Source organism: Notolepis coatsorum (assembly GCF_963971535.1).
Source record: "Notolepis coatsorum genome assembly, chromosome: 2".
Taxonomy (NCBI): domain Eukaryota; kingdom Metazoa; phylum Chordata; class Actinopteri; order Aulopiformes; family Paralepididae; genus Notolepis; species Notolepis coatsorum.
In genome coordinates, this window is record NC_140166.1 from 27,918,796 (window position 1) to 27,946,418 (window position 27,623).

General features: G+C 45.8%; 1 protein-coding gene across 3 annotated transcripts in view; it reads left to right on the forward strand.

Annotated features, from left to right (window-relative positions):
• smarca2 (SWI/SNF related BAF chromatin remodeling complex subunit ATPase 2) overlaps positions 1–27,623 on the forward strand; it is a 188,643-nt gene that overhangs the window by 66,460 nt on the left and 94,560 nt on the right. For all 3 annotated transcript variants that reach the window (XM_084308943.1, XM_084308938.1, XM_084308939.1), the window contains 5 exons: positions 373–426; positions 705–835; positions 7,725–7,782; positions 9,078–9,172; positions 9,448–9,595. In XM_084308943.1, coding sequence (XP_084165069.1) covers positions 373–426; positions 705–835; positions 7,725–7,782; positions 9,078–9,172; positions 9,448–9,595 — 486 coding nt within the window. The remainder of the gene's footprint in view (positions 1–372; positions 427–704; positions 836–7,724; positions 7,783–9,077; positions 9,173–9,447; positions 9,596–27,623) is intronic.

Sequence of the window (27,623 nt, forward strand, 5' to 3'; positions counted from 1 at the left end):
TGCGTGCATGGGCATGAGGGCCCGATTTCGGGACTGTGCTTGGTAAGAGGTTAACACATGCCTAAACTTGAATGAAATAGAAAATGTAATCGTCCATTCTCGGTTTCTGTAGAGAAGCGCAACACTTGTTTGTTAACACAAATAAAAACAGGATCGAAACTAGATACGCACGACCGCTCCGAATGTAACATTAGCATACATTTCAAACACCCTTGAAAAAGTCTACCAACCAAAATGCTTTTTTAAAAAGAAAATAATAATATTCGGATCAAGCAGAAACCATGGGATGGAAATCAGAGTGTGTGAAAATGGCATCTCCGCTCAAATGTGAGTTTTCGAACGTTCGGCTGATATGTCTTTCTTTTTGTTTAGCCGAAGCTGGATGGGGAGGGTGAAGGCACCAGTGCCATAGGACCTGATGGAGAGGTAAGTCTGTGGCAAAATAACTAAACTCTCTGCTTTACTTTTAACTTCAAAGTGTTTTTTTGTCATTTTACTGAAGGTGAATTTGATCAACACATGAAACATGCTAAATCATGCTCATTTATCTGAAATTGCTTACGCCACCTTTAAGCTAAATCACAGAGTATTGCCTACCCCACCTTTAACCTCTTTAGCCCTAGCCCTATTTTCAGAAAATCCGTCTAATTTGGCACACATTTGGTTCCATCTCTCCTTCTGGTGTGTCTTGCTTTGTTCCACAGCCCTTGGACGAGAGCAGCCAGATGAGCGAGCTGCCAGTCAAGGTCATTCAGACGGAGACCGGGAAGATCCTGCAGGGAGCTGATGCTCCCAAGTCCAGCCAGCTGGATGTCTGGTTAGAGATGAACCCTGGGTAAGAGAGTGCAGTCCAAGTCAAGTCAAGAGTTTTATTTGTCACGGCATACAAGTACACAATGAAATGCCGGTGGTCTTGCCCGCAACGATGTGCAATAACATATAATAGAATCCAATAGAACAACATTGTGCATAAACAAGTAACATTGTGCAATAAACAAGTAACATATTAGGGCATATCAGTATATGTACATAAGTTATTTACAGAGCATGGAGGACATGCTAGGTCCTTTGGTAGTGTCTTTCTGTACATGCTAAATTATACAATCTCCGGTTATACTCTACTATTTTTAAAGTGACCTTTCCTTAGCGGCCATAAGTGTGGGCGTGTGCAGCATGAGTGTGTGCTTGCTCATGTTAAAGTGGCTGCTAGTGTGTGAGCGTGTACAGTGTGTGTCGTGTGTGTGCTCATGTGTGCTTGTGTGTGGAGGGTTCAGTGTTCAAGGCTCTGATGGCCTGGGGGAAGAAGCTGAGCCGAAGTCTCTCTGTCCAAGTAGCTGGTGCTCGCAGGCGTCTGCCTGACCTCAGCAGCACGAACAGGCTGTTGTTGGGGTGGTGTGGGTCTTTCATTATTCTGCAGGCTCTGGATTTGCACCTCTTGTTGTATAGAACCTGCAGGGGTGGTAGTGCAATACCTGTGGTACGCTCGGCTGAGCGCACCACTCTCTGTAGGGCCTTCTTGTCCTGTGCCGTGCTGTTTCCATACCAGGCAGTGATGTTTCCAGTCAAGATGCTCTCTACAGCTCCGGAGTAGAAGGACTGGAGTATCTTCCCAGATACTCTGAACTTCCTTAACTGTCTCAGGTGGTAGAGGCGTTGCTTCGCCTTTTTTACGACTGAGTCTATGCGTGTTGTCCATGTCAGGTCCTCTGCGATGTGGACCCCCAGGTACTTAAAGCTGCTCACCCTGTCCACGGTAGCCCTGTTTATCTTCAGTGGTGTGTGTGTCTCCTGCTGTCCACAGTTAAAGACTACAGATGAACCCTGGGTAAGAGAGTGCAGTCCACAGTTAAAGACTACAGATGAACCCTGGGTAAGAGAGTGCAGTCCAAAGTTAAAGACTACAGATGAACCCTGGGTAAGAGAGTGCAGTCCACAGTTAAATACTACAGATGAACCCTGGGTAAGAGAGTGCAGTCCACAGTTAAAGACTACAGATGAACCCTGGGTAAGCGAGTGCAGTCCACAGTTAAATACTACAGATGAACCCTGGGTAAGAGTAGGGATGGGAATCGAAAACCGGTTCCCGTTGGGAACCGGTTCCTAATTGGCCGATGCCTGGAACCGTGTGGCTCCCGTGACTTTCGATTCCATTATCGCTGCCAGGTTTTTCCTACAGTTGCGCAATGACGTTAGCATGTAGCCATGGCAGACTCTATTTGATTCATTAAGGGCTCGAAATTGCCTGGGTTTTGGTAATATGCTCCCGAAATGCTCCCGCTGTTTGGCTACTTCTATGTGCAGTGAAAACTACTTGAATGCTTTAGAACCTAGTCATTGATTTAGTTCGGGGTGAGCTAAAATTTGCCGCGGAGCTAACGTGAGCTAACGCTATTTAATCAAGCTCTCAGAGAGAGATAAACAGCTGACAGCGGATAGTACAGGTACAAATACAATAAAACAGCGGGTGGGGGCTGTTGTGTAAACCTTGTACTCTTTAGTTCACATATAATAAGAGACGTAGTGTTTGTTTACAAGTCTGTAATCTGTAAGACAGGAACAGGAAGTTCCGTGGTGCAACATACAAATGTGTCCGTGTAGCAACACAAGCCAATACCTTACAGGACAGGGGCCCGGGGAGGGAGCTCTGTGTGTGTGTGTGTGTGTGTGTGTGTGTGTGAGACAGAAGTCAGAGGAATAACGACCTGTTATTCAATAGATTAAATTAGTTTAAGAATAAAAAAATAAATACATTTTAAGAGAATCTCAAATACATTATTTTATTTAAGTGTAGGCTATAGTTAATGTTTTATTTTTTACAGTTTTTGTATTTTTCTGACATGGTAAATGGCTGCTTTTTTATATAGCGCTTTTATCCAAAGCGCTTTACAATTTGTTCCTTACATTTTACCCAATCACTCACACATTCACGGCGGAGGCAACCATGCAATGTGCCAACCTGCTCATCGGGAGCAGTTAGGGGTTAAGTGTCTTGCTCAAGGACACATCGACACGCTGCCCGGGAGGAGTGGGAATCGAACCGGGAACCTCCGGATTGCCAGACGACTGCTCTACCTCCCGAGCCACTGTCGCCCCTGACATGGGGGCTCAACAATAAATGACAATCAGAAATGTCAAGTTGCATGTTGTTATTCTAACCAGCTTAGTTCTGTTGCATTTCCAATTTATCTATTTAAATTATAAATTGATCAGGTATCGATAAGGGAATCGATAAAGAATCGAATCGATAAGCAGAATCGATAATGGAATCGTATCGATAAAATCCTATCAATTCCCATCCCTAGGTAAGAGTGCAGTCCACAGTTAAATACTACAGATGAACCCTGGGTAAGAGAGTGCAGTCCACAGTTAAAGACTACAGATGAACCCTGGGTAAGAGAGTGCAATCCACAGTTAAATACTACAGATGAACCCTGGGTAAGAGAGTGCAGTCCACAGTTAAATACTACAGATGAACCCTGGGTAAGAGAGCAGTCCACAGTTAAATAGTACAGATGAACCCTGGGTAAGAGAGTGCAGTCCACAGTTAAATACTACAGATGAACCCTGGGTAAGAGAGTGCAGTTCACAGTTAAAGACTACAGATGAACCCTGGGTAAGAGAGTGCAGTCCACAGTTAAATACTACAGATGAACCCTGGGTAAGAGAGCAGTCCACAGTTAAATAGTACAGATGAACCCTGGGTAAGAGAGTGCAGTCCACAGTTAAAGACTACAGATGAACCCTGGGTAAGAGAGTGCAGTCCACAGTTAAATACTACAGATGAACCCTGGGTAAGAGAGTGCAGTCCACAGTTAAATACTACAGATGAACCCTGGGTAAGAGAGCAGTCCACAGTTAAATAGTACAGATGAACCCTGGGTAAGAGAGTGCAGTCCACAGTTAAAGACTACAGATGAACCCTGGGTAAGAGAGTGCAGTCCACAGTTAAATACTACAGATGAACCCTGGGTAAGAGAGCAGTCCACAGTTAAATAGTACAGATGAACCCTGGGTAAGAGAGTGCAGTCCACAGTTAAAGACTACAGATGAACCCTGGGTATGGGTAAGAGAGCAGTCCACAGTTAAATACTACAGATGAGAGAGTGCGGCTATCCGGCTGCAAACTAACCTAGCTTATCACAAATTAATGGAAACAGATATGGACCACTAGTTTAGCTCCGGGAGAGGTGTTTTTGGCCAACAGCTGGGCTAGCTGGTCCGTATCCGCTTCCATTCATTTGTGCTAAGCTAGACTAGCTTGCAGCTGGATTCTAACTAATCTGATCATAAATTAATCATAAGGTAATGATAGTACAATTTGAGTTTGTTTTAGGTTATGTTTAAGATTATCCAGGTCAGTTGGATTGATTTTACAACTGCAAAAGTATAAGCTGTCTAGGGCTGTCCCCGACTAAGGATTTGGATGGTCGACTAGGATTGGCCAAAATTTGCAGTTAGTCGACTATTGGTCGACTTAAAAAATAAAATAAAAAGATTTAATATTATTATAATTTTTTTAATTATATTCGACTAAGAGGTTGGCCAGTCGACTACGGCTCCTTTCGACCGATTAGTCGACTAATCGATTAATAGGGGTCAGCCCTAAAGCTGTCCAACATTTTCTTTTTTCAAAATGGCCCTACAGTATATGTGACCAGGCACATACTTTGGGGTCTTGTTGAGGCCTTGTTGAGGCCTTGTTGAGACCGGGCGGATACTTTTCAATCTTGTTTTATGTCTTATTAACCATGATGATACCACAATGGCTTGTTTTGAGCCACAGACCTTCAAAGGAGCTGTTTTTCTTAACGATGCATGCAGGACTACATTTACATTTAGTAATTTAGCTGACGCTTTTATCCAAAGCGACTTACAAGTTCTGTACGACAAGTAATCAGGATGGGTACACCTATCAGCTGAGTAACAATGTTCATCAAAGTGTTGCGTGTTACAGTGTAGGTTCGTTTATTAGGACAAGTGCTGCATGACAGTAAGGTTAGTTAGGGTTAGATTTTAATTTGAATTTTATTATTATTTCAGATAATGGTTGAAGAAGTGCGTCTTTAGTCGACGGCGAAAGATTGGACGGGTTTCGGCTGTCCTAACTGGGGTGGGTAGTTCATTCCACCATTGTGGGGCAAGGACTGAGAATAGGCGACTTCTCTTTGATGACCCTCCCGGAGCTTGGATAGGAGTAGGTCTGAGGCGGCCAGAAGATGCAGAGCGTAGGGGTCTTGAGGGTGTGTAGTTAGAGACCATTGACCGGAGGTAGGCGGGAGCGGTTCCCTTTGCTGCACGGTATGCTAGGTCGAGGGCCTTGAAGCGGATACGTGCAGCAATGGTCCCTAAGAAGTGGGGTGACATGGGCCGACTTCGGTATGTTTGAGATCAGGCGGGCCGCTGCGTTCTGAATGAGTTGAAGAGGCTTGGTGGCAGTGGCCGGGAGGCCAGCGAGCAGTGCGTTGCAGTAGTCGAGGCGGGAGATGACTGTTGATTAGACGAGGAGTTGGGTGGCTTCTTTTGTCAGGAAGGGGCGGATCCTTCTGACGTTGCTCAGGAGGAATCGGCAGGTTCTGGTTGTCGCTGCGATGTGAGCAGAGAAGTTCAACTGGTGGTCGAGGACAACACCAAGGTTCTTGGCGGTCGGGGACGCGGTCACGGCTGCATTCTCGACTGTGATGGGAAGGTCGGTCAGGGGGGAGGATTTGGCCGGCAGGTGGAGCAATTCTGTTTTGTTTAGGTTCAGTTTGAGGTGGTTGGTCGTCATCCAGGCGGAGATGTCGGACAGACAGGCCGAGATCCGCTCAGCGACGTGGATATCTGAGGGAGGGAAGGAGAGGAAGAGTTGAGTATCATCGGCATAACAATGATACGAGAAGCCATGAGACGTGATAATGTTACCCAGTGATTTAGTGTAGAGGGAGAAGAGAAGGGGTCCTAGGGCCGAGCCCTGGGGGACACCCGTCCGCAGGGGGCGGGTGGCCGACAGAGTCCCTCTCCATGACACTTGGTAGGAGCGGTCATTGAGGTATGATGTCAGCGCAGAGCCAGCCACTCCCATTCCTGCGAGGGCCGCGAGGAGGATCTGATGGTTGACTGTGTCGAAGGCTGCAGATAGATCTAGGAGAATCAGGACAGAGAGGCCTTTCGCTTTTGCTAAGTGAAGTGCCTCTGTGACCGCAATGAGGGCCGTGGAGTGGCCAGTCCGGAAGCCAGACTGATTAGGGTCTAGGAGGTCATTCTGTAAGAGATAAGCAGTAAGTTGGTTGGATACAGCACGTTCAAGTGTTTTAGAAAGGAAGGAGAGAAGAGACAGGACGATAGTTGCCTATGACGGTGGGGTTCAGGGTTGGACTACTTTGCCCAAGAGTCATTGCAATACACCTAACCCCTCCCCCACCTAACACCTTCTCCAGGTGAGCTGCAGGAGTGTGAGTTATTATGATGTGATGATGTGAGAGACAGTTTACAGTCTTATAGTTTACAGTTTAACTTCGAGTTAAATCCCCACACAGGGTTTCCATTAAAGGAAGGAGAGGAACAGAGGTTTCACAAAAAACTATTTATATTACTCGGACTGTAAAAACATACAACAAAGAGCTGACAATGACACAATAGGTAATTATTCTGTTAGAGGAAGTGATCACAGTGGAACATTAAATCAAAAACACTCGACTGAACTGAAAACTCACACACACACAGAGGGAGAAGGGGAGAGATAATAGATACATTTAGGTGTTGCCTTCATATTTGGACCAATATCTCCCTGCAATTTACCCTCCCCCTACGCACGCACGCGCACACACGCACGCACACACACACACCGCCGTTAAGCGCGAGGAGCACATGTCTGTCTGACTGACCTATCTGCAGAGCACACTGGAGTAGATAGAGAAATTATAGGAAATATAGAAATAGATACAGCGGATTAGATGCAGATGCATTCGTTAGATAAAATGACCAATCTAGAAATGTCAAGATTCTATGCCTTACTTCCGCGCACTGCCAGTCAACCTGTATGATAGGGAGAATTACACTTTCAAGAGAGAAGAAAATCTCCAGATTCAGATATAATTTAGTACAAACGGTTCCAAAAATATTTAATGTTTCTCTGCATATTTGCACACTGCCAACATAGTACTGGGTCCATGTCCGTTGACTCTTCTTCGAAAAGGATTTGGTGCCAGCTGTCATCTCTGCCCGTCTCCGTCATCAAAACTGGAAGTACTTAGCCACTCCCTTCCGACATAGGTAATCGTTTTTTCACACAGCGGGGGATTAAGTCTGATTAAGTTTTGCAAATAAGGAGAGAGATAGAGAAGATTTCAAAGCAGTAAAAATTGGCAATATAAAAATGTCAACCTATTTCAGAATTTTGCAACATTTGGCCTATTTTGAAGAGTTTGTGACGGCCATAACAAGGCGTGTTTGACCGTGCCGAGTCACATGGTTCTTCATGTGTGCCATGAAGCAAGGTTGCAGGAGTGGGCCAAGCACAGAATGCAACACACAGCCGAGCGTATAGACTGTGTTCAGACTGTGTGCAAAATATCCACCATTTACGGCCTACCTTCCACTCCCTGTTTTTTGTTGTTGTTTTTTTTTACCTTTATTAAGCCTTTTACAAGAGCATCTGATCACTCCTACACTAATACAACATATTATAATCCGTCATAGCTGTGCAGTTGCTGTGATCTTAACGCCTGCTCTTCCTCTCACATCAGATATGAAGTTGTCCCGCGGTCAGACAGCGAAGAAAGTGGCTCGGAGTTCGAGGAGGAGGTGAGGAGGCCTTTTAATTAAAGCTGAGCGCCCTACCATCTCAACACACAGACACACACACAGCCACATTTTGATACGTTTTGGGGGCAGAGAGCGCATTCTCAGGGAGCTATTCAAACAAGCTAACTGGCTAAGCACAGGTGAAGCTGCTGTTCCTCGTGGCACGCAGGACCACCGCCGTGGGCTGTGCACAGTGAATTGGGATCACTCACTCGCTCACGGACAACGTTTTGTGGGACGCATGCGCAGTAGCAACTTCCTCCTACTCTGGCACAACAAGTGTGGAGAGCGGTCAGACTAGGCGATGCCTTGATTATCCTCCGACACAATTGCAAGATATTAATAACAACACGAAAGCTGCCCTACAATGGGGAGTGTGCACGGATCTGTCGCCAGAGGCAGCTTCACTCTTTTCCTTTGTTGTTTCTGTGAGTGATTTAAATCCGGAACTGCATGTGAAACAAACAACATTCAGATCAAACATGACTTGAGATGAAACACGGTTTCTGAATACACAATGCAAAATCTAACTGGGTCATCTTATTTAACAGTTTGAGTGTTAGTAGGCACACCGGAGACCCGAATGTACAGGATGTACTGCACACGCCATGGGAAACTGTGTTTTTCACAATACGGGAGCGTTCAGAGCCACTAAGTTAGCAGCTGCTATATTGCTCTAGTTCAGCCCGATCTCGCTTAAAATATGTAAATAAATACTTATTGACCACAGGAAAAAGGTATCTATTGTACGTTATGTTATAGCCATAAGTAATATATTGTTGTATTTACGAAAATGTACAATGTGTACATATTACAAATAAGTACAATGTTGACGCATTTACGAAAATGTACATATTCAAAAAGAATGTCAAGCTATCTTTAAATATCTCTACGTTTGGGCGGCTGGGTGGCGCAGCGGATGGGAGAAAAACACAGAAAAACAGAAAGTGGATAAAAAAAATCTCTACGTTTGACCCTGGTGTTCTGTACACAAGTTCTGATTACAGTGTAAGGTAGTTGGCAGGTATAAATTGAATATAGAGTTCAGAGGTCATACAGTATGGGTAACTGGAGCAGCTTCAGACTTTATACCTGAAGACATCACAAGTTTGAATCTCACTTCTCTGGTTTCTGGCTTTCAGAGTAGCTCAGAAAGTTCGCAAATGTTGAACTTTCCCTCGCAGGTTTGAGTTTCAGCACTTCTAGTTCTTGAGTGTTCTGTTCACTAATATCGCTTGGACCATTGGAATAACAATGAACTACGGACTGTCTCTTTCTCTCTCTCTCTGGTCCAGGAGGAGGAGGAGGATGGAGTGGAGCCGGCGGAGAAGAAGATCCTGGATCCCAGCAGAGAGGAAGGGGTCGTGGAGGCCGTCAAGAACATCCTAGAGTAGGTCTCCATGGGTTTACTTTACCTCCTGGTCAAGGACATCCTAGAGTAGGTCTCTGTGGGTTTACTGCTGAATTATATATATACTATATATACAGTGTTCTCTCTCTCTCTCTCTCTGTCTCTCTCTCTGTCTCTCTATATATCCTCTCTCTCTTTCCCTCCCCCTCTTTCCTGTTTCCCCCCCTTTCCCCCCCCCCCCCTCCTCTCTCTCGCTCTGTATCCATCTGTCTCTGACTCTCTCTCTCTCTCCCTCCCTCCCTCCCTCCCTCCAGGACTGTCAAGCAGGATGTGGATGATGAGTACAGTGTTCCCACGGGAGAGACCAGCTCCCAGTCCTACTATGGTGTCGCCCACGCTGTCATGGAGAGGGTGGAGAAGCAGTCCTCCCTGCTCATCAACGGATCTCTCAAACACTACCAGGTACAGACACACACAGACACACACACACACCATACAGACACACACACACACACACACACACGGTTCAGGTGTCATGAGATTAACAAACCTCTTCCTCGAACTGGAGAGCCTGGACGCTTGTATCCTTTCGGCAAGCAACCCTCCCTTCCGTGTTGCTCTGATTGGCCAGCGATCTTCTACGCTCGGTTCGCCCCTACGCCGGTAACGTGCGCATGCGCATTTTGTTTTTGCCGCCACACGCTCACACACACGCAGGTTTTAATAGGTTTTGCCGCCGCGGCGGTAGATAATAATAATACTTAGAATAACAATACTTAGACAAACGCATGCAATTGGCACAAGTGTAAATTATGCATTCGTCACTCAGTTTTTCTTTTTTTTATCCACTTTTTCTCCCATTTTCTATATTTTCTCCCATCCCAATTTCGTATCATCCAATTCAACCCTCCCCTGTCACGAACGCTGTTTCTTGCCTCCCACAAGCCGGCTGCAATGTGGACTAAGTCATACATAGCACAAGTCCCCTCCGGTACTTGAGGTAACAGCAGTCGCATCTTTTCACCTGCGCAGCTCGATCTCTCAGTGGCGAGGAGTAACGCGTGGGAGGCTCACGCTGCCCCCGACACTCCCTGATTCTACTGCGCAGGCGCACCAACCGACCTGTAGGAGTCGCTGTCCACAACGCCCGATCCCCACCCATCAGTTTCCCACCCCCTAATACGGCCAATGTGTATTAGTACAGACGGCCAGCTAAACTGAAAGCAATGTGGAGCGCTGGGCTCGAACAGGCAAGCCCAGCGTCTCCGTCATTCGTGGCGAGCGCCTTGCCCACTACGCCACGTAGCCGCCCGCATTCGTCACTCAGTTTTAACATCGACGCACTTAGCTCAACTAGGTTTTAATAGGTTTTGCCGCCGCGGCGGTAGATAATAATAATAATAATAATAATACTTAGAATAATAATACTTAGACAAACGCACGCAGTCACGTAAGGGGCTACTCTCTATATTGACGTGATTCCATCAACACACATAGGTAATATTTAGATCACAGGCTGGTCATGCATAATCTCGCCCACCAGGCTGTAAAAATCATCAACTTATTGCCATCATGGACCAATAACAGAACAGATTGACAGGTGGTGACAAAGCACAAGACTGGGCATTTATTTAAAAAACATACATACCCTAACCACATAACAGATATTTAAAAGGTAATTAACAGGCATGTTCTGCAACATATATCCACTCTTGAACAATGAAAAACTCCTTTTTCTTGTATTTACAAATAAGAGCAGCTCTGAAGGCTCACGGCGTCCCATGGGATGTTCCACTTGAGCACCACAGGTTTCACAAATTATTGTTATTATTATTTCTGTTATTGTCCTGTGATTTATTGTTGATTATTACTGTTACTGTATTGTTTGTCTTGTTTCATGTAAAAAAAAAAAGAGAAAATAAAAAACATTTGTTCCAAAAAAAAAAAAAAAAATTAGTTAGTTAGGCGTTGGAGTATACAGCGCGGCGTATATTGATGCAGGTAGGTATTATCTGATGCAGCTAGGTATTATCATGCTAATATGGCGTGTTCTGCGATACCCGCTTATTATTATTTACCTGCGTGTGTGCGAGCGTTGCTAATATGGCGTGTTCTGCGATACCCATTTATTATTATTAACCTGCGTGGGGGCTTGCCTGAGGGGCATTATCGCGGCTCATGCGCATATGCGCTCGCACGGGCTTAGGGGGGATTATCGCGGCTCGCGCGCATGCACAGGCGTAGGGGGGAAACGAGCGTAGATCGCTGGCCAATCAGAGTAACGCGGAAGGGAGGGTTGCTTGCCGAAAGGATACAAGCAGCCTGGACTGGTCAGATGAGCTCAATGGTACACTGGTTGAAGAAACATGGCTTGGTTTCAAAACCGAATTTTCAACAATACTAAACGTCATGGCCCCCCTAAAAACCATCAGGGTAAAAAATCGCGCTGAGCCGTGGATGCACTCCGCTATGGTTTCGTAAAAGTCAGTCAAAGCTTACCAAAAGCACGAGCAGTGAACTCAAAGCCCATGTGACTGAACTCAAACTGGAAAAAAACAGACTAAGAAATTACGTAAACTCCATGATCAAAACTGCAAAAAAGAATTTCATCAATGACAAAACTGAGCAAAACAAACAAACCATGTGAACTTTGGAAATTACTCAATAATCAACTAGGCTGCAGTAAAAAACTTAAAACCAGATTTTCAAACATAAACATAAAGACGGACAACACGCTCATCACAGACAAGCTGGATGTAGCCAATTACTTAAACATTTTCTTCACAAACATAGCCACAACACTGGTAAACAAACTACCCTCCCACTCAGGGCATTTTGGGGTAGAACACATCATAGCCTACTACAATAATCTAGGGGTCCGCAAAGACGATTTCAAACTAGAAATGGTAACAACAGCTGAGGTACTCAAAATAACTGAGCGCCCTCCAACCTAACAAGGCCACTGGCCATGACAATATCCCCTCCAAATTCCTCAGACTCAGCAGCCGCCATCACCCCAGTCAATCACGCACATAAACCTCTCCATAAAACAGGGACACGTACCCAAAGACTTCAAAATTGCGAGAGTAACACCCCTGCACAAAAAGGGCAGCAAATTAGACCCAGGCAACTACCACCCTGTTTCTATCCTTACCTCCATCTCGAAAGTCATGAAAAAAATAGTATACGAACAGGTCGAAAAGTACCTCGCGGTAAAAAATCGAATCTACAAATTCCAATCTGGCTTCAGAACATCCCACTCCACTGACACATGCCTTCTCTATTTGAACGACCACATCAAACAAGAGGTGGACGCGGGCAAATACTGCGGCATGGTCATGCTGGACCTACAAAAGGCCTTCGACACTGTCAATCACTCCATTCTGATTGACAAGCTAAAAGCAATTGGTTTTGATAGTCTATCAGTGAGCTGGATGCAATCCTACCTGCAGGGGAGAGAACAGATGGTGGAGGTAAATGGTACCCTATACCCAGGGAGCGAAATTTACTTTTTGACTCACCGGCCAGTGGCGGGTAGATGGGAAGAGTCTACCCGCCAAGCATATTTCTTACCTGCCAAAATTTTTTTGATAAAAAATATATATATATATATATATTTTATATACATTTTTTTTTTTATAAAATATATATTATATAATCATACTTGTAGTTGTATTATCTGCGAGACATCGCCACCACGCAATAAGTCAAAATGCTTGCTATCTGCAAACAGCTCCACTGTCTGTGTGTATACTTGAGTAGCCTCCAGCTCCAGCAAGGATTCTCCGGCCCTGCAGCTAGACCCTATATTCAGCTAGACCCTACATTCAGCATGCAAGGATTCTCCGGCGATGCAGCTGGACCCTATTTATAACGTTACGGTCCTTTTGTCAAATCACATTCAACATGCCCTCAGCTAGAATACGCATTCAATCAATGTTATAAGACATTGATATCAGGAGCTATCTGTAGCTACTGCTAGCCCGGTAGATAACGTTAAGACAATTTAGTTTACTGGGACAGATCGATCTACCGTGAGCTAGCTAACGCGAGCTAACGAGGGAACGGAGGTATTTATGCACTCGAGTCGACTATTGCTGGAGCATTTGTTGATATCAGCAGCTATCAGTAGCTAGCCAGCTAGATACCGTTAGACAATGCCTCGTCATGTATTAAACTAAAAGTGAATAGTTGACTGGGTCATAGTTTAAACAGTAACGGTAGCTCGTGGAGGTCCGCTCTTCTAGAGCAGACTGCCTGTGTTGACATATATATAGCCAATAGTATCCCGCTGCAGGGCTGGGCGGATATGACTCGTTGCCACGGTTACACGCCACACGGCGTGCAGCCCTCTAAGTGTCAAGCGCCAAAGGTAAAAACTGAGCGCCCCTGGCGGGCGGCGGGCTTTAGTTTCGGTCCCTGCCTATACCCCCCCCTCCCAGTGAGCTGTGGTGTTCCACAAGGAAGCATACTAGGACCGCTACTGTTCCTAATTTATGCTGACAAATGACATGTCGTCAGCTTGTGACTGCAACTTGTTCCTGTTCGCGGATGACTCAGCCCTGCTGGTCTCTGACAAGAACAAGTTACAGGTTGAAAAAACCCTCAGCTCAGAACTAGGCAAAATCTGCATCTGGCTCGCTGATAACAAACTATCATTACACCTGGGCAAAACAGAGTCCATTCTCTTCGGTTCAAATAACAAACTCAGCAAGACCGACGGCTTCTCAGTTACAGTGGGTGACAATATTGTCACAAGGAAAGATGAAATTACATAGCTAGGTTCCATCCTAGAGGCAAATCTTTCCTGTGACAAAATGGCATCCAATGTAATAAAAAAAGTCAACCAACGAACTCGATTCTTGTACCGGATCTCCTCTCTGGTAAACAAGAATACCCTGAAGACTCTGGCAGGAGCACTCATTCAAGGGTACTACGACTATGCATGCACCTCATGGTACCAAAGCACCTCAAAGGCGCTAAAAACAAAATTACAAACATCTCAAAACAAACTGGTCAGACTACTGCTTGACCTTACTCCTAGAACCCACCTCACCCCTGCCCACTTTGACAACCTAGGATGGCTTAGAGTAGACGACAGAGTACAGCAACTTGCAATGGGCCTGGTCTACAAGATACACTACACGACCAAGGTACCCATGTACATGTCAAAATACTTCCCAAAGGTCAATGAATACCACAACCACAACACCAGAGGGAGCTCCACAAATCATGTTAAACCCAGATTCGGCTCAAACAAGGGACTAAACACGTTTCGCAATTATGCCACATCATGCATAAACATCGTGGGGCGGCGTGGCTCAGGGGTAGAGCGGAGCGTCCAATGATCGAAGGGTTGGTGGTTCGAATCCTGCTCAAGCCCATGTCCATCCCATTGCCGTTGTGTCCTTGGGCAAGACACTTAATCTACTTGCCTCGTATGAATGTGTATGCATGTGAATGAATGTTGGTGGTGGTCGGAGGGGCCGTAGGCGATGATTATTCGCCACGCTTCCGTGAGTCTGCCTCAGGGCAGCTCTGGCTGCAATTGTAGCTTACCACCACCGGGATGACTGTGTATGAACGAATAATGGACTCTGTGAAGCGCTCTGAGTCAGAGAAGAGCGCTATATAAATCCAATCCATTATTATTATTATTATTATCAATGTGGAACGCCCTACCCACAGCTGTAAAGGAATGTGAATCACTACCCACTTTCAAAACCACTCTCAAAGAGCACCTACGAAAGACTGCAATTCGAAACTGGCCCCTGTAAATGTCCTAACGCCACCCCCTCCAATGTACAATAAATGTCTTATTAAACCCAATAATACACGAGACCCTCTTCTTGGGACCAAGTAAGATTTCGTCGATTATCCAATGTACAGTTACCCCCCACCCCGCCTACCCACCCCCACCCCACCACCTCCTATGTACAGTTTCCCCTCCACCCCACCTACCAACCTCCTCCAATGTACAGTTTCTTCGTCAAATGTATATACCGGTACTCTCTTTTTTAGACTCTTCTTGTATCAAAAACAGTACTGTATTTGTAAATCTGGTATGTCATAAATGTATAGATGTAGCAGTACTGTATCTGTATGTCATGTATGTTATGATGAATTGAAAATGGGGGACCCTGATGTAAACAAGACGAAAGTCTTTCTCTGGTCTGCATCCCCTTAACTTAGACCTATCTCAAACCCTGCCCCTTTTCTTGATCCTCCAATCACAGCTGTCGATTACCTCAGACTTCCTCGTACAAACTTTGTTTGTACGAGGAAGTCAGAGGTAAGCGACAGCTGTGATTGGAGGATCAAGAAAAGAGGGCAGGGTTTTGAGACAGGTCCAATGAATCAATTCCATCCCTATGCAGTCAGTTACGTTACACGCCTGCATGCAGTAAATGGCAGTAAATTAAGTTAGCCCTTCAATGACGTCACTTCAGTGACAACCTCAAGCTGTTTGTGTTGTTTTGTTGTTGAACTCAGCAAGTCGTGTTTCCCACCTGGGATAAGAAAGTTAACTGAACACACACACACACACAAATAAATAATCTAGAACCTAGATCTGCAGCAACGGCCACTGGCCGTCTCAGTCGACACAATAATGTTTCCCCCTTTATTGGTGTCGATGGGGGAAAATGCCACAAGAGAGCCAGAGGGCTGCTAGACTTCAGCTCAACTACAAGTTGTTCTCCCTCTGCCTCCTGTTTACCAGTGGTGGAGAGTAAAACAGTATTTATACTCTAGCACTGTCCCTCAGTAATTTAGTATTTGAATTTTGGGGAATTTTGTACTTTTACTCCACTACATTTCAAAGGACATTGTACTTTTTACTCGACTTGCCGCAGTAGTCTGTGATACCGGCGTTACTCAGTGTCCAGGCTCCACAGAGTACATTACTTGCCCACCGCCCCCACTGGTGTATGCTTTAAAAAAAAGTATTATTAATATATATATTTTAATAGAAATAAAACCGATTTAGTTCATTTTTGCATATTTAGTGCCAACATTTGAATAAAGAAAATGCTCATTTGTAAAATACTAAACATGTACACGCAATACTAAGCATGTAAGTCATTATTGGTCAGTTTGTCAGCGTGGATGGAGGTCAAGGGTTGAGCGCTCCCGAACACTGAAATACACAAACATTGCATTCTTTTACTTTTGATACTCAAGTCAAATGAGTATCGAGTACCGGTGAGTATAAAGTAAAGGAGCTGTGTACTTCTTCCACCACTGGTTTCCCCCCTCTGGCAATCGGTAGCACAGTAGATTTTAGTAGCACAGTAATTGGAAGTGTCTCACATCGCCGACAGCAGTATCTGCAACACAAACCTTAATTGTCAACAACAAAGGTGCCCCAGGTCTCTGCTGGCCACTCGGACACCCTGCAGTTACCACCCTGTGTTGCCTTCAGTGTCCTGCCTTTTTTTCTTGACCCTTCCTTTCCTATTTCTCCTCATTTATCTTTTATTTTTTATTTTTTTATCCTGGCTTTATACTGTGAGCCTATGAAGATGCATGCAGCACTACAAACTGGCCTTTGCCACCTAAGCCCTCCCCCACCTAACACCTTTCCCAGGTGAGAGGCATTCACCGGTAGGGGGTAGGTGCGCGAAAGTTATCGTAGCTCAGCCTATGTACACTGTCTCTATGTGTTCGGGAGACTCTGGTGCATAAAAACCTGATTATAATCATGTCTCTACCACAACCACAGCCTGAGCTGTGAGTGAATTACGCGAAGGGGAGCATTATGGCAGGAGACTTATTTTACGAAAAAGAGTGAGGCACGGGCGGAAGTGGCAAGTAAAATACCCGGAAGACTAATGCAAATAAAATACATTTCCTTTTAAATAACTTTATTCTTTGCGGCCTGGTACCAAATGATCCACGGCCAGGTACCGGTCCCCGACCCGATGGTGTTCTCTCTATACTCCGTTATACGCAAGTTTACAGACTTGGGGAGCGAGTACTGGAGTCGATTATTCAATGCGACTGCCAGCCAGCTTTTGTGCGACGGAAAAATACACTTTCAATTGTGACATCTCCCGATTCAGATACAATTTAACACAAACTGTTCCAAAGATATTAATGTTTCTCGGCATATCTTCACACCGCCAACAAAGTACTGGGCCCGTTGTCTGGGAATGGATTTTGGTGCGTCTCCTCTCCTCTCATTTCTGTGCGAGTAGCCACCCCCCTCAGACGCAACTGTAGTTTTTTCACACAGCGAGGAAAATAATACTGTCGGACAATCTAACAATAATTATTACATGGCGTTTTAACATTTGCCGAAATGCTTGATTGTGATTGGTCAATAGCCCCCGACAGCTGTGCATTTTTTTTCGATAACCACCGGTGATTATTGTTTTTCGCAGCTGGAGTAATCAAGCCCCACTGACACACACTGTTTCAGTGCAATTAGACACACCTGCCGGGCTGCCCGCGATAATAATAATCACTTTATTTGGGCTGACAGAGCCACAGAACTGCGTCTGCATTTGATCTCATCTTGTCGATTTTGTAAAATGAATTAGGTATATTGTTAGTAAGTTAGCCATGTAATAAGCGGGATAATGTATAGCTATACTCGGTCATCATCACAAAATAATTGACCTTCACTGACGTTTAAAACACCTCGCCGAGGCGGCTCGGTATTTTAAACTCCATGTTGGTAAATTATTTTGCGACAATGACCTCGTAGCTATACATTATCCCTTACTTAACACATTTACAAGTCGTATTAAGTTTTGCAAATAAGGAGACATATAGAGAACATTTCAAAGCACTCAAAATTGCCAATATCCATTTCAACCTATTTCTGAATTGCGCAACATTTTGGGGTTTTCTGAGGAATCGTGAGCTCCCTAACAAGACGGGTTAGACTGCTGGGTCACATATATCACGATTACAGAGACCATCTACTACCATTAATTATCCAAACACACCCACAATATATGATGAATACAGAGACCATCTACTACCATTAATTATCCAAACACACCCACAATATATGATGAATACAGAGACCATCTACTACCATTAATTATCCAAACACACCCACAATATATGATGAATACAGAGACCATCTACTACTATTAATTATCCAAACACACCCACAATATATGATGAATACAGAGACCATCTACTACCATTAATTATCCAAACACACCCACAATATATGATGAATACAGAGACCATCTACTATTAATTATCCAAACACACCTGCACACCAACATACACAGTGGTCATCCACTGTCTCTGTGGCAGAGAACGGGGGGGAAAAGCCTCAATTCAAGATTAAGGACAGCCTACGCTCACCCCATCCTCCTGACTCACAATGATGCTGCTTGAGCTAAATGACTAAATGTAAATGAGGCTACATGTTATATATAGTGAAAAATCAACATGCACTCTCTCAAAAAATATTGTTGTGCTGGGAATTGCTCCCCTTAATTGTCATCAGATGAAAAAATTTACAATTCCCGCACTCACTTTTTCTCTGCTTTTATTGTCGTCAACGTTTCGGCTATTCAGCCTTCATCAGGACAGTGGCTGAATAGCCAGTGGCTGAATAGCCGAAACGTTGACGACAATAAAAGCAGAGAAAAAGTGAGTGCGGGAATTGTCAATTTTTTCATTACATGTTATATATAGCCATATTCTGTTGGCAGTGAAATGGCTAGCTATTATGAACACACTGTCAAACCATTAACACTTTCAATGCCGGCTGTGTTTTCCTTTTTACCCCCTTGAATGCCGCTACCCACTTCAATGTTAGCGTTAAAAACGCATAATCTATGTTTTAAATTATGGCTATGTGTCTAATCTGCCCGTCGCTTATCAATGACTTGTTTGCAGTCAACATTGTCGAAACGGATTGTTTTTTAATCTGTTTATATTATTTCGAAAAGCTATCGTTCTCTCGAAGATTTCCGGAAAATAGATCGATACTTATCGGTATCGGTACTTATCGGTATCAGTACTTATGCACGCTATAGAAGCGAGCTGAGAAATCGATTCTCTCATTTCCTCAACATCACACATATACACATACGGGACACGCTGTTATCTCAGTGAATACAGCTCTGATTATCCTAAAACTGGTAACATAGACTCCTTACCTTAGATCAGATGTTCTCCAAAAAGATTATTCCAATTCCTGATCGCCATTTCAAATATCGATCGCGTTTATTGATTGATTATTGGCTGCTGTAAATATATATTCCATGCTGCTTTCCAACTCTCGATCACTTCCCTCATCATCAGATCCCTCGCCAGCATAATGGAGCCAGTTGGCTCCCCCCACACAGATCCACCAGTCTAATCGAATGGCCTGCAGATACACAGGGATAGACGATAGGGGGCGGTATTTTCCAATCTGAGCTCCTAGAGGGGCTGCTGTACCAACGGGAGACTCGGTTGATGAAATATAAATTCAGATTGCAAAAAAATAAAAATAAACGACAATTCGTGTCGTCGGCACTCAACGGGGGGCATGATAAGACGACATAACACGTCGCTGGCACTCAAAGTGTTAAGTGACCAGGCGCAGAGTTTAGGGTCTTGTTGAGCCCTCACTCCCCTCCGACAACATTTTAGTTTTTTCACACCGCATGTGAAATAATACAGCCGGACTATATAACAATAATATCTCAATTTCTACCAATTGCTGAATTTTGTGACATTTAGCCTTTTCTTGACTTTCTTGACTGGTTAACAAGGCAGGTCTGACCTTGCTGAGTCACATATTCACTGAACAGGCACTACCCATATTAGGTTACCGGTACTACTATATATATATTTCAAACCTTTATTTATTCTCGAAAGGACAATTGAGGTCACCCTCATTTTCAATGTCGTCGAGACTTTACAAACATTTCAGTTGGTAATTTTTTTTTACAATATAATAATACTAATAAATATTAATAACTATCTATATAGCACTTTTCACACACGGCAATTAGTATAAAATGAACATAGGCATAAAATCACCACACAGTTGACAGAATAAAAACAATGCATAAATTGCAGACATAAGAATAGACACAGAATAGAATAAATACAATAAGTACAGTGTTGCTCGAAAGCATGTGAACCCCCCGAAACAGCCAGTCTCCCAAACACCCCACACATCAAATCAAATCAAATTTATTTGTAAGGCCCGACAACACACGTTAATGTCCCCATGGGCCGGACACGTCTTCTTTAAACAAGTCAAGAAGAAACATAACAATAAGTCAAGAATAAAACAAGCACACCATAAGGTCCAACAAATTTAAAATAAATGCAAATAAATGAATGAATGCAAGCACTCCCAGACATACCCCACGCGAAGGTAAGGAAAAACTCACTAAAACCTAACAATAGGGAAAAATGCACCACAGGCAGTGTGGAGGAGAGAAACCTTAGAAGGGCCATTCAAGGGGGGATCTCCCTTCTTGGATGTCGGTGATAGTAGTGTTGCAGACTAACAGTTGGTAAGCATGCACTCGTGTGTAGTGAAACACAGATGAGTGCATGCAATAGCAACTGAACATTTTGAAAAATTAAAGATAGAGCTGATAGCGATAGCAACTGAACATTTTGAAAGATTAAAGATAGAGCTGATAGCGAATCTATTTGAGGCACAGGGGCGGCGCAAAGAGGGTCGCGTCCTCCCCGTCTTAATCACGGGACGTTCAACACTCCGGTCATCGCTCCGAGACAGCCGGAGACAGGGTGATAGGGGGCGGCGCAGAGAGGGTTGCAACCTCCCCGACATCATCGCGGGACGTCCAGCACTCCGGTCACCACTACGAGACCGCCGGAGACAGGAGGGCATGCAGAGAGGGTCGCATCCTCCCGGTCTTCATCACGGGACGTCCGACACTCCGGTCAGCACTCCGGGATAGCAACTCACAGGGAGACGGGACAGGCGTTAGACAGCTTGCGTGATTGTAGTGGGCGGACATAGCAATAGATACAAGTGGTAAGCATATATGTGAATAGAATAGAAGTACTTAACCCAGCAATGAAACCACGTTGACAGACCATGTTGACAGACCACGGACAGAAGACGGTAAGGAGCTGATCCGTGGCCTCGGTGGTGCATGTAGAGCAGTCTCTGCAATCTTGGCCAAGACCCCGAGACATCCATCACCTTGGTCAGCACTATGAGACAGCAGGCACTCAGAGAGATGGGGGGGGGGTTAGAGAGTTCCCATGTTTGTAGTGCTGCGGAAAAGCAGAGATGGGAGAAAATAGACATCCTAACTAAACTAGACAGATTAATCTAAAGGTCAGTCCCCGACCAGGTGAGATCAGGGTAGGTTGAAGGAGAGAGAAAAGATGGGTCTTAAGCAGGGATTTAAAAGCTTCGACAGAGCAGGCGCCGCTGACGACGGCAGGTAATTTGTTCCACAGGTAGGGAGCGCGGTAGACAAAGGCTCTGTGGCCGGCGGATTTCTTTTTAACCCTAGGAATCGATAGAAGCCCCGCATTTTGTGAGCGCAGAGCACGAGCGGGCGAGTATCGAGAGATGAGATCGGATAGATAGAGCGGTGCAAGCCCATTTAAAATGTTGTAGGTGAGGAGTAGCACTTTAAAGTCAGATCGGGCTTGAATAGGAAGCCAGTGTAGGGCGGACAAAACTGGTGTGATGTGATCAAATCTTTTAGTTCTAGTTAGTATCCGTGCAGCCACATTTTGCACGAGTTAAAGATTTTTGATGCTTGAATTAGGTAGGCCTGAAAAAAGTGCATTACAGTAGTCCAGATGTGATGAGACAAAAGCATGAATCAGGGTTTCAGCATCAGCCAGAGTTAAAATGGTGCGAATTTTTGCGATATTACGAAGATGGAAGAAGGCAATTTTGGTGACATTTTTTATATGTGCATTAAATGAGAGGGAGGAATAAACTTAAATTTTTATTAACAGTTATAGACAAACAGCACTTACAAAAAAAAAGAAACTAACATCACAATAAAAACAAAAAAAAACAGTGCACATAAATATTTACATGGGTATCATGGTTAGTTGTCTGGTTCCCCTACATTTGTTTTCCAGGTACTTAATACAAAGGCTGATTGTGTACCTCCCTTAAACAGGTATAAAAATGTAATTCCTACTCAAAGATGACAAATACTGACTAAGGCATATATGTGTGATCTGGGTCCAGAGACCCTCCTTGAGCTTCTTTCTTCCCTTATCCTTCGTCCTTTTTTTTTTCTTTTTTTTTTATTAACTTTCACTTTGCCTTTTGATTCACCCATACACAAACCACATCATCCCTGAATATTAATATCACACCGTTAAACAGACATAAATAATAAAGTATAAAAACATAAAGCAATTGTAATACCCCCAAAAAAAATTGAAAATACTAACTAAAGCATAGTTGTGTGACATGGGTTCAGAGACCCTCCTTGAACTTCTTTCCTCCTTTACCCTTCGCCCTCTTGTGTTGCATTTGGTTCTTCCTCTGTGATGTCGTTTTCGTTCCCTTTATAATCCTCCCTCTTTCCCCAAATTTCTCTTCCTGTAACCTCAGCATGTGTGTTATCCTCTCCATATCCTGTATTTCTTCCACTATTCCTACCCATTGTGCTATTGTCGGTGGGTCTTCCTTGTACCACAGTCTCGTTATTGCTTTTCTGGCCGCTATCAACATTATCTTTATTAAATATTTGTCCCCCCCTTGTATTCCCTCGTGTGTCAGGTCTCCTAAGTAAAGCACCAGTCCTGTTTGTGGTAACCCGTATCCTAATATTCTGATCATTGCTTCCCCTATCTCCTCCCAATACCCTTTCAGCTTCTGACATCCCCAGAATATGTGCGTGTGATTTGCCCCCTCCTTCCCACACATCCTCCAGCATGCTCTTTGTGTTGGTGCATATTTTCCCTTCAGCTCTGGGGTTATAAAGAATCTGATTATGTTTTTCCATCCAAATTCTTTCCATATTCTCGATCCTGTTGTTGAATGTTGCACCTCGCATATGTTCCCCCATTCCTTCCCTGTTATTCCTATCTCTAGTTCTCTCTCCCATTTCTCCCTTATATAATCGGTTGTGTGTCCCTTGCTGGTCATTATAGCCCGGTACAGTGCTGATATTACCCTTCCTTTCCCTCCTTCGTATGCCCTTACTATCATCCTAATTATTCCATTCTGTTCTTCTTCCTTGTCCCCTCTTATTTCTCTATTATAGTAATCTCTAATCTGTAGATATCTGAAGTGGTCTGGATGCGTTACCGGCATCACTGTTCATCACATATACCTGTGTACTGTATGGCCAGTAGTAAAGTACATAACTCAGTAGTGGTTTAATGATACCATACTTATTCAATACAGTCAGGGAATTGTACCCCTCAGTTACAATTGGTCCTTCGAGCCGGATGGTAATTAGCGTAATATTAATATAATATTAATATTGACATGGCCAGCGATGAACACTCCACAAACGGTTCTCCTAAGCTAGATCGCCCGCAGCGCAGACGGCAGCCACCTCCTTGCCAGTACTGCGAGAAAGAACACTGGCTGTCACACTGTGACACGTTCAAGAAGATGACCGCCGACGAGGTGAGTCAATGGATAAAGTCCAACCGCCGCTGTTACCGCTGTGCGTGCAGCCACATGGCAGCCGAGTGTCGCTTGAAGAAGAGGTGTAGTCGGTGTGACGGAGCCCACTTGGACGTTTTACATGACAGTAACAGAAGAAAACCCGCACCCTCAAGCAGCACCAAAGCAAGCGTCATGTACATTGACCCCGCCAGCAGCGGGGGCGCCCGGGTGTTCTTGAAGGTGGTCCGAGTAACATTAAGCTACGAGGACAAGGTCATGGACACCTACGCCGTCCTTGACGACGGGTCAGAAAAGACTCTCCTCCTCGCATCCGCTGCGGCCCAGCTGGGGCTGCGGGGGAGCGAAGAAACGATGACGATTCGGACTATAAGAAGAGACCTGAAGACGATCAAGGGTGAGAACGTCTCCTTCACTATCGCAGCAAGCGGGCAGCCAGAGAGACGGTATAGGATCACTAACGCTTTCACCAGCCAAGACATAGGCCTGTCGCGGTACACCTACCCCATCGCCAAGCTGATGGACAAATACGTGCACCTGCGTCAACTACCTATACCGCTCATAGACGGCGCCACCCCGACCCTGCTCATAGGATCCGACCACGCACACCTCATCGTCCCGACGGACCGGGTCCACACTGGGCCCAGAGGCTGTCCAGCAGCAGTCGAGACCCGCCTAGGATGGACACTACAAGGCCCCCTCTCCAGGTCTCCCAACCGAACAGCAGCCACTCGCTGCCTCCACTCCAGAGTGACAGAAGAAGACACCGCCCTCTTACAGCACGTCGAGAGGCTATGGACACTAGAGACAATGCCCTTTAAGAACGAAAAGAAACATTCGTTCCAAGGAAGACATTTATGCCATAGCCCTCCTCGAGCAGGGGACAAAGAGAGTCAAAGTCAACGGAGTGATGAGATACACAACTCCACTCCTGAGGCGAGAGGGTATGCCTACCTTCCACGCCCCAAAAGAAGCGACGGAGCGATATCTACTGAACACAGAGCGGCGCCTAGCCAGAGACCCCGCTCAAGCTACTGTGTACCGCGCTGAGATTGACAAGCTAATCACAGCGGGACACATAAAGAGAATTGACATTCAGGGCGGCTAGGTGGTGTAGTGGGCAAGGCACTCGCCACCAGTGTGGAGACGCTAGGATTCGCGTGTTCGAATCCAGCTCTCCACATTGTTTTCAGTTTAGCTGGTCGTCCGCAGTAATACACATTGGCCGTATTACGGGGAGGGAAAACTGAAGGGTGGGGATCGAACGTTGTGAACAAGCGACTCCTACAAGTCGGTTGGTGCGCCTGCGCAGTAGAATCAGGAAGTGTCGGGGGCAGCGTGAGCCTCCCACGCGTTACTCCTCGACACTGAGAGATCGAGCTGCGCAGGTGAAAAGATGCGACTGCTGTTACCTCAAGTACCGGAGGGGACTTGTGCTATGTATGACTTAGTCCACATTGCAGCCGGCTTGTGGGAGGCAAGAAACAGTGTTCGTGACAGGGGAGGGTTGAATTGGATGATACGAAATTGGGATGGGAGAAAATATAGAAAAATGGGAGAAAAAGTGGATCAAAAAAAAAAGAGAATTGACATTCAAGAGGCCGATCAGACGACCGAATCATGGTACGTGCCCCACCACAAGGTCCACCACAACGGCAAGGATCGTATTGTGTTTAACTGCAGCTACCAGATCGGATCACAAAATCTGAATAAAGAGCTCTTGCCCGGCCCAACACTCGGCCCCTCCCTACTAGGCGTGTTGCTACGTTTCCGCCAGAACAAGGTGGCCATCAGCGGCGACATCAAAGGGATGTTCCTGCAGGTGCGACTAGTGGAAGAGGACAAGCCCCTGCTGCGGTTCTTATGGAGAGAGAGGATCGGGGATGAGCAACCATCCATCTATCAATGGGAAGTCCTCCCTTTCGGAACCACATGCAGCCCATGCTGTGCTACGTTCGCACTGCAAAAACATGTCGCAGAGGACCCAGCAGCTGATGAGGAGGTCTGACAAAGTGTAGAAAAGAGTTTCTACGTGGACAACTGTCTGCAAAGCGTCTCGACGCCAGAAGAGGCAGAGGCCCTCCTACTCAAGCTCCGCGCCTCCCTGATCAAAGGCGGCTTTGATCTCCGGCAGTGGGCCAGCAGCGACCCTCAAGTACTGCGCAGCCTCTCCCCAGAGGACAAGGCAGCAAGCAGCGAGACCTGGATGGCGACCATCCCAGGTGAAGCCCAAGAAATGACATTAGGACTAGTCTGGCGCTTCAAAACAGACTCGCTCCATTATAGACACACACCCCTGACCAAGGAGCAGGGAAGGTCGATTTCACTACCGACCACCAGACGGAGTGTATACAGAACACTCGCCAGACAATATGACCCGTTGGGATGTATTCTACCTTACACCACCAGGGCAAAGATGATTGTACGAGCGCTATGGGACAAGGACCAGGGCTGGGACGACCCCATACCCGACCACCTTGCTTCCACATGGAGAGAGTGGGAAACAGAACTCAGCTTGCTCCCAGGTGTCAACATACGCCGCAGCTACTTCCCACCCACAGTGCGGCTGGAGACGTGTCAGATGGACCTGCACGTCTTCAGCGACGCCTCCGAAGTAGCCTACGGTTCGGTGGCCTACTTGCGGGCCCGAGAGGAGGGAGGAGAAATACATACCGCCTTCATCCTGGCTCGTTCAAGAATAGCCCCCCGCAAGCAACAATCGATCCCGCGTCTAGAGCTCTGCGCAGCCCTAGTAGGAGCGCAACTCGCCACGTTAATCCAACGTGAACTCACCATCCCGGTGCAAAGAACAATCCTGTGGTCAGACTCCATGACCGTACTCACATGGATCCAGTCCGATTCGTGTAGATACAAGGTCTTCGTGGGAGTCAGAATCACAGAGATCCAAGATTTAACAGAAGCAGCATGCTGGAGGTACGTGGACACAAAACAGAACCCAGCAGACGTCATCACACGGGGAATGTCCCTGGATGACCTCACACGTCACAATCTCTATAGTGACGGTCCCGAGTTCCTCAAGCTCCCGGAAGAAGAGTGGCCTACACCCACCCCACGGGAGGCTAGTAAAGAGGAGGCAGAGATGAAGAAATCTATGTTCTGTGGGTTGACGCACACACCAGTCCCCACAGATCCCAACATAGACGACTGCCCTACCCTTGAGAGTGCGCAGTTAAAGACATTCCTGTGGCACCACCCTGAGGTCCCCTCCACTACTGACATTAATGCAGCTGATTACGAAGAAGCAGAACTCCTTCTGCTACAGCGAGCCCAAAGAGACTCGTTCCCCGACGAGCTAGACTGTCTGCAGGGATCAAAGCCAGTCCCGTCAGACAGCAGACTGCTCCACTTGGCCCCTGAGTGCGACGCCCATAATCTCATCAGAGTGGGTGGTCGTCTGAGAAGGGCCCCAGACTTAACGGATGACGTCAAGTTCCCGATAGTCCTCAACAGCCGACACAAGGTCACAGAGCTCATCATAAAGAAATACGACGAGGACGTGCACCACGCCGGGGCAGAGAGAGTCTTCGCTGAGATCAGACGTCGCTATTGGATACTGCAAGGAAGAGAAGCAGTACGACGCTTCCAGCGGACCTGTCTAGACTGTCGCAAGTGGCGAGCACAGCCCAGTATACCCAGGATGGCTGACCTACCCCCCTGTCGCCTCCGAGTCGGCGACAAGCCCTTTCACTCCACCGGTATGGACTGTTTCGGCCCGCTGTATGTGAAGAAAGGAAGAGGGACGGAGAAGCGGTGGGGTATTGTATTCAAATGCATGACCACCCGAGCGATACACATAGAACTCCTTCCAACCATGAGTACGGACTCATTCCTTATGGCCTTCCGGAGATTCACAGCGCGGAAAGGAAAACCGTCTATATTATTGTCTGATCACGGGACAAACTTCAA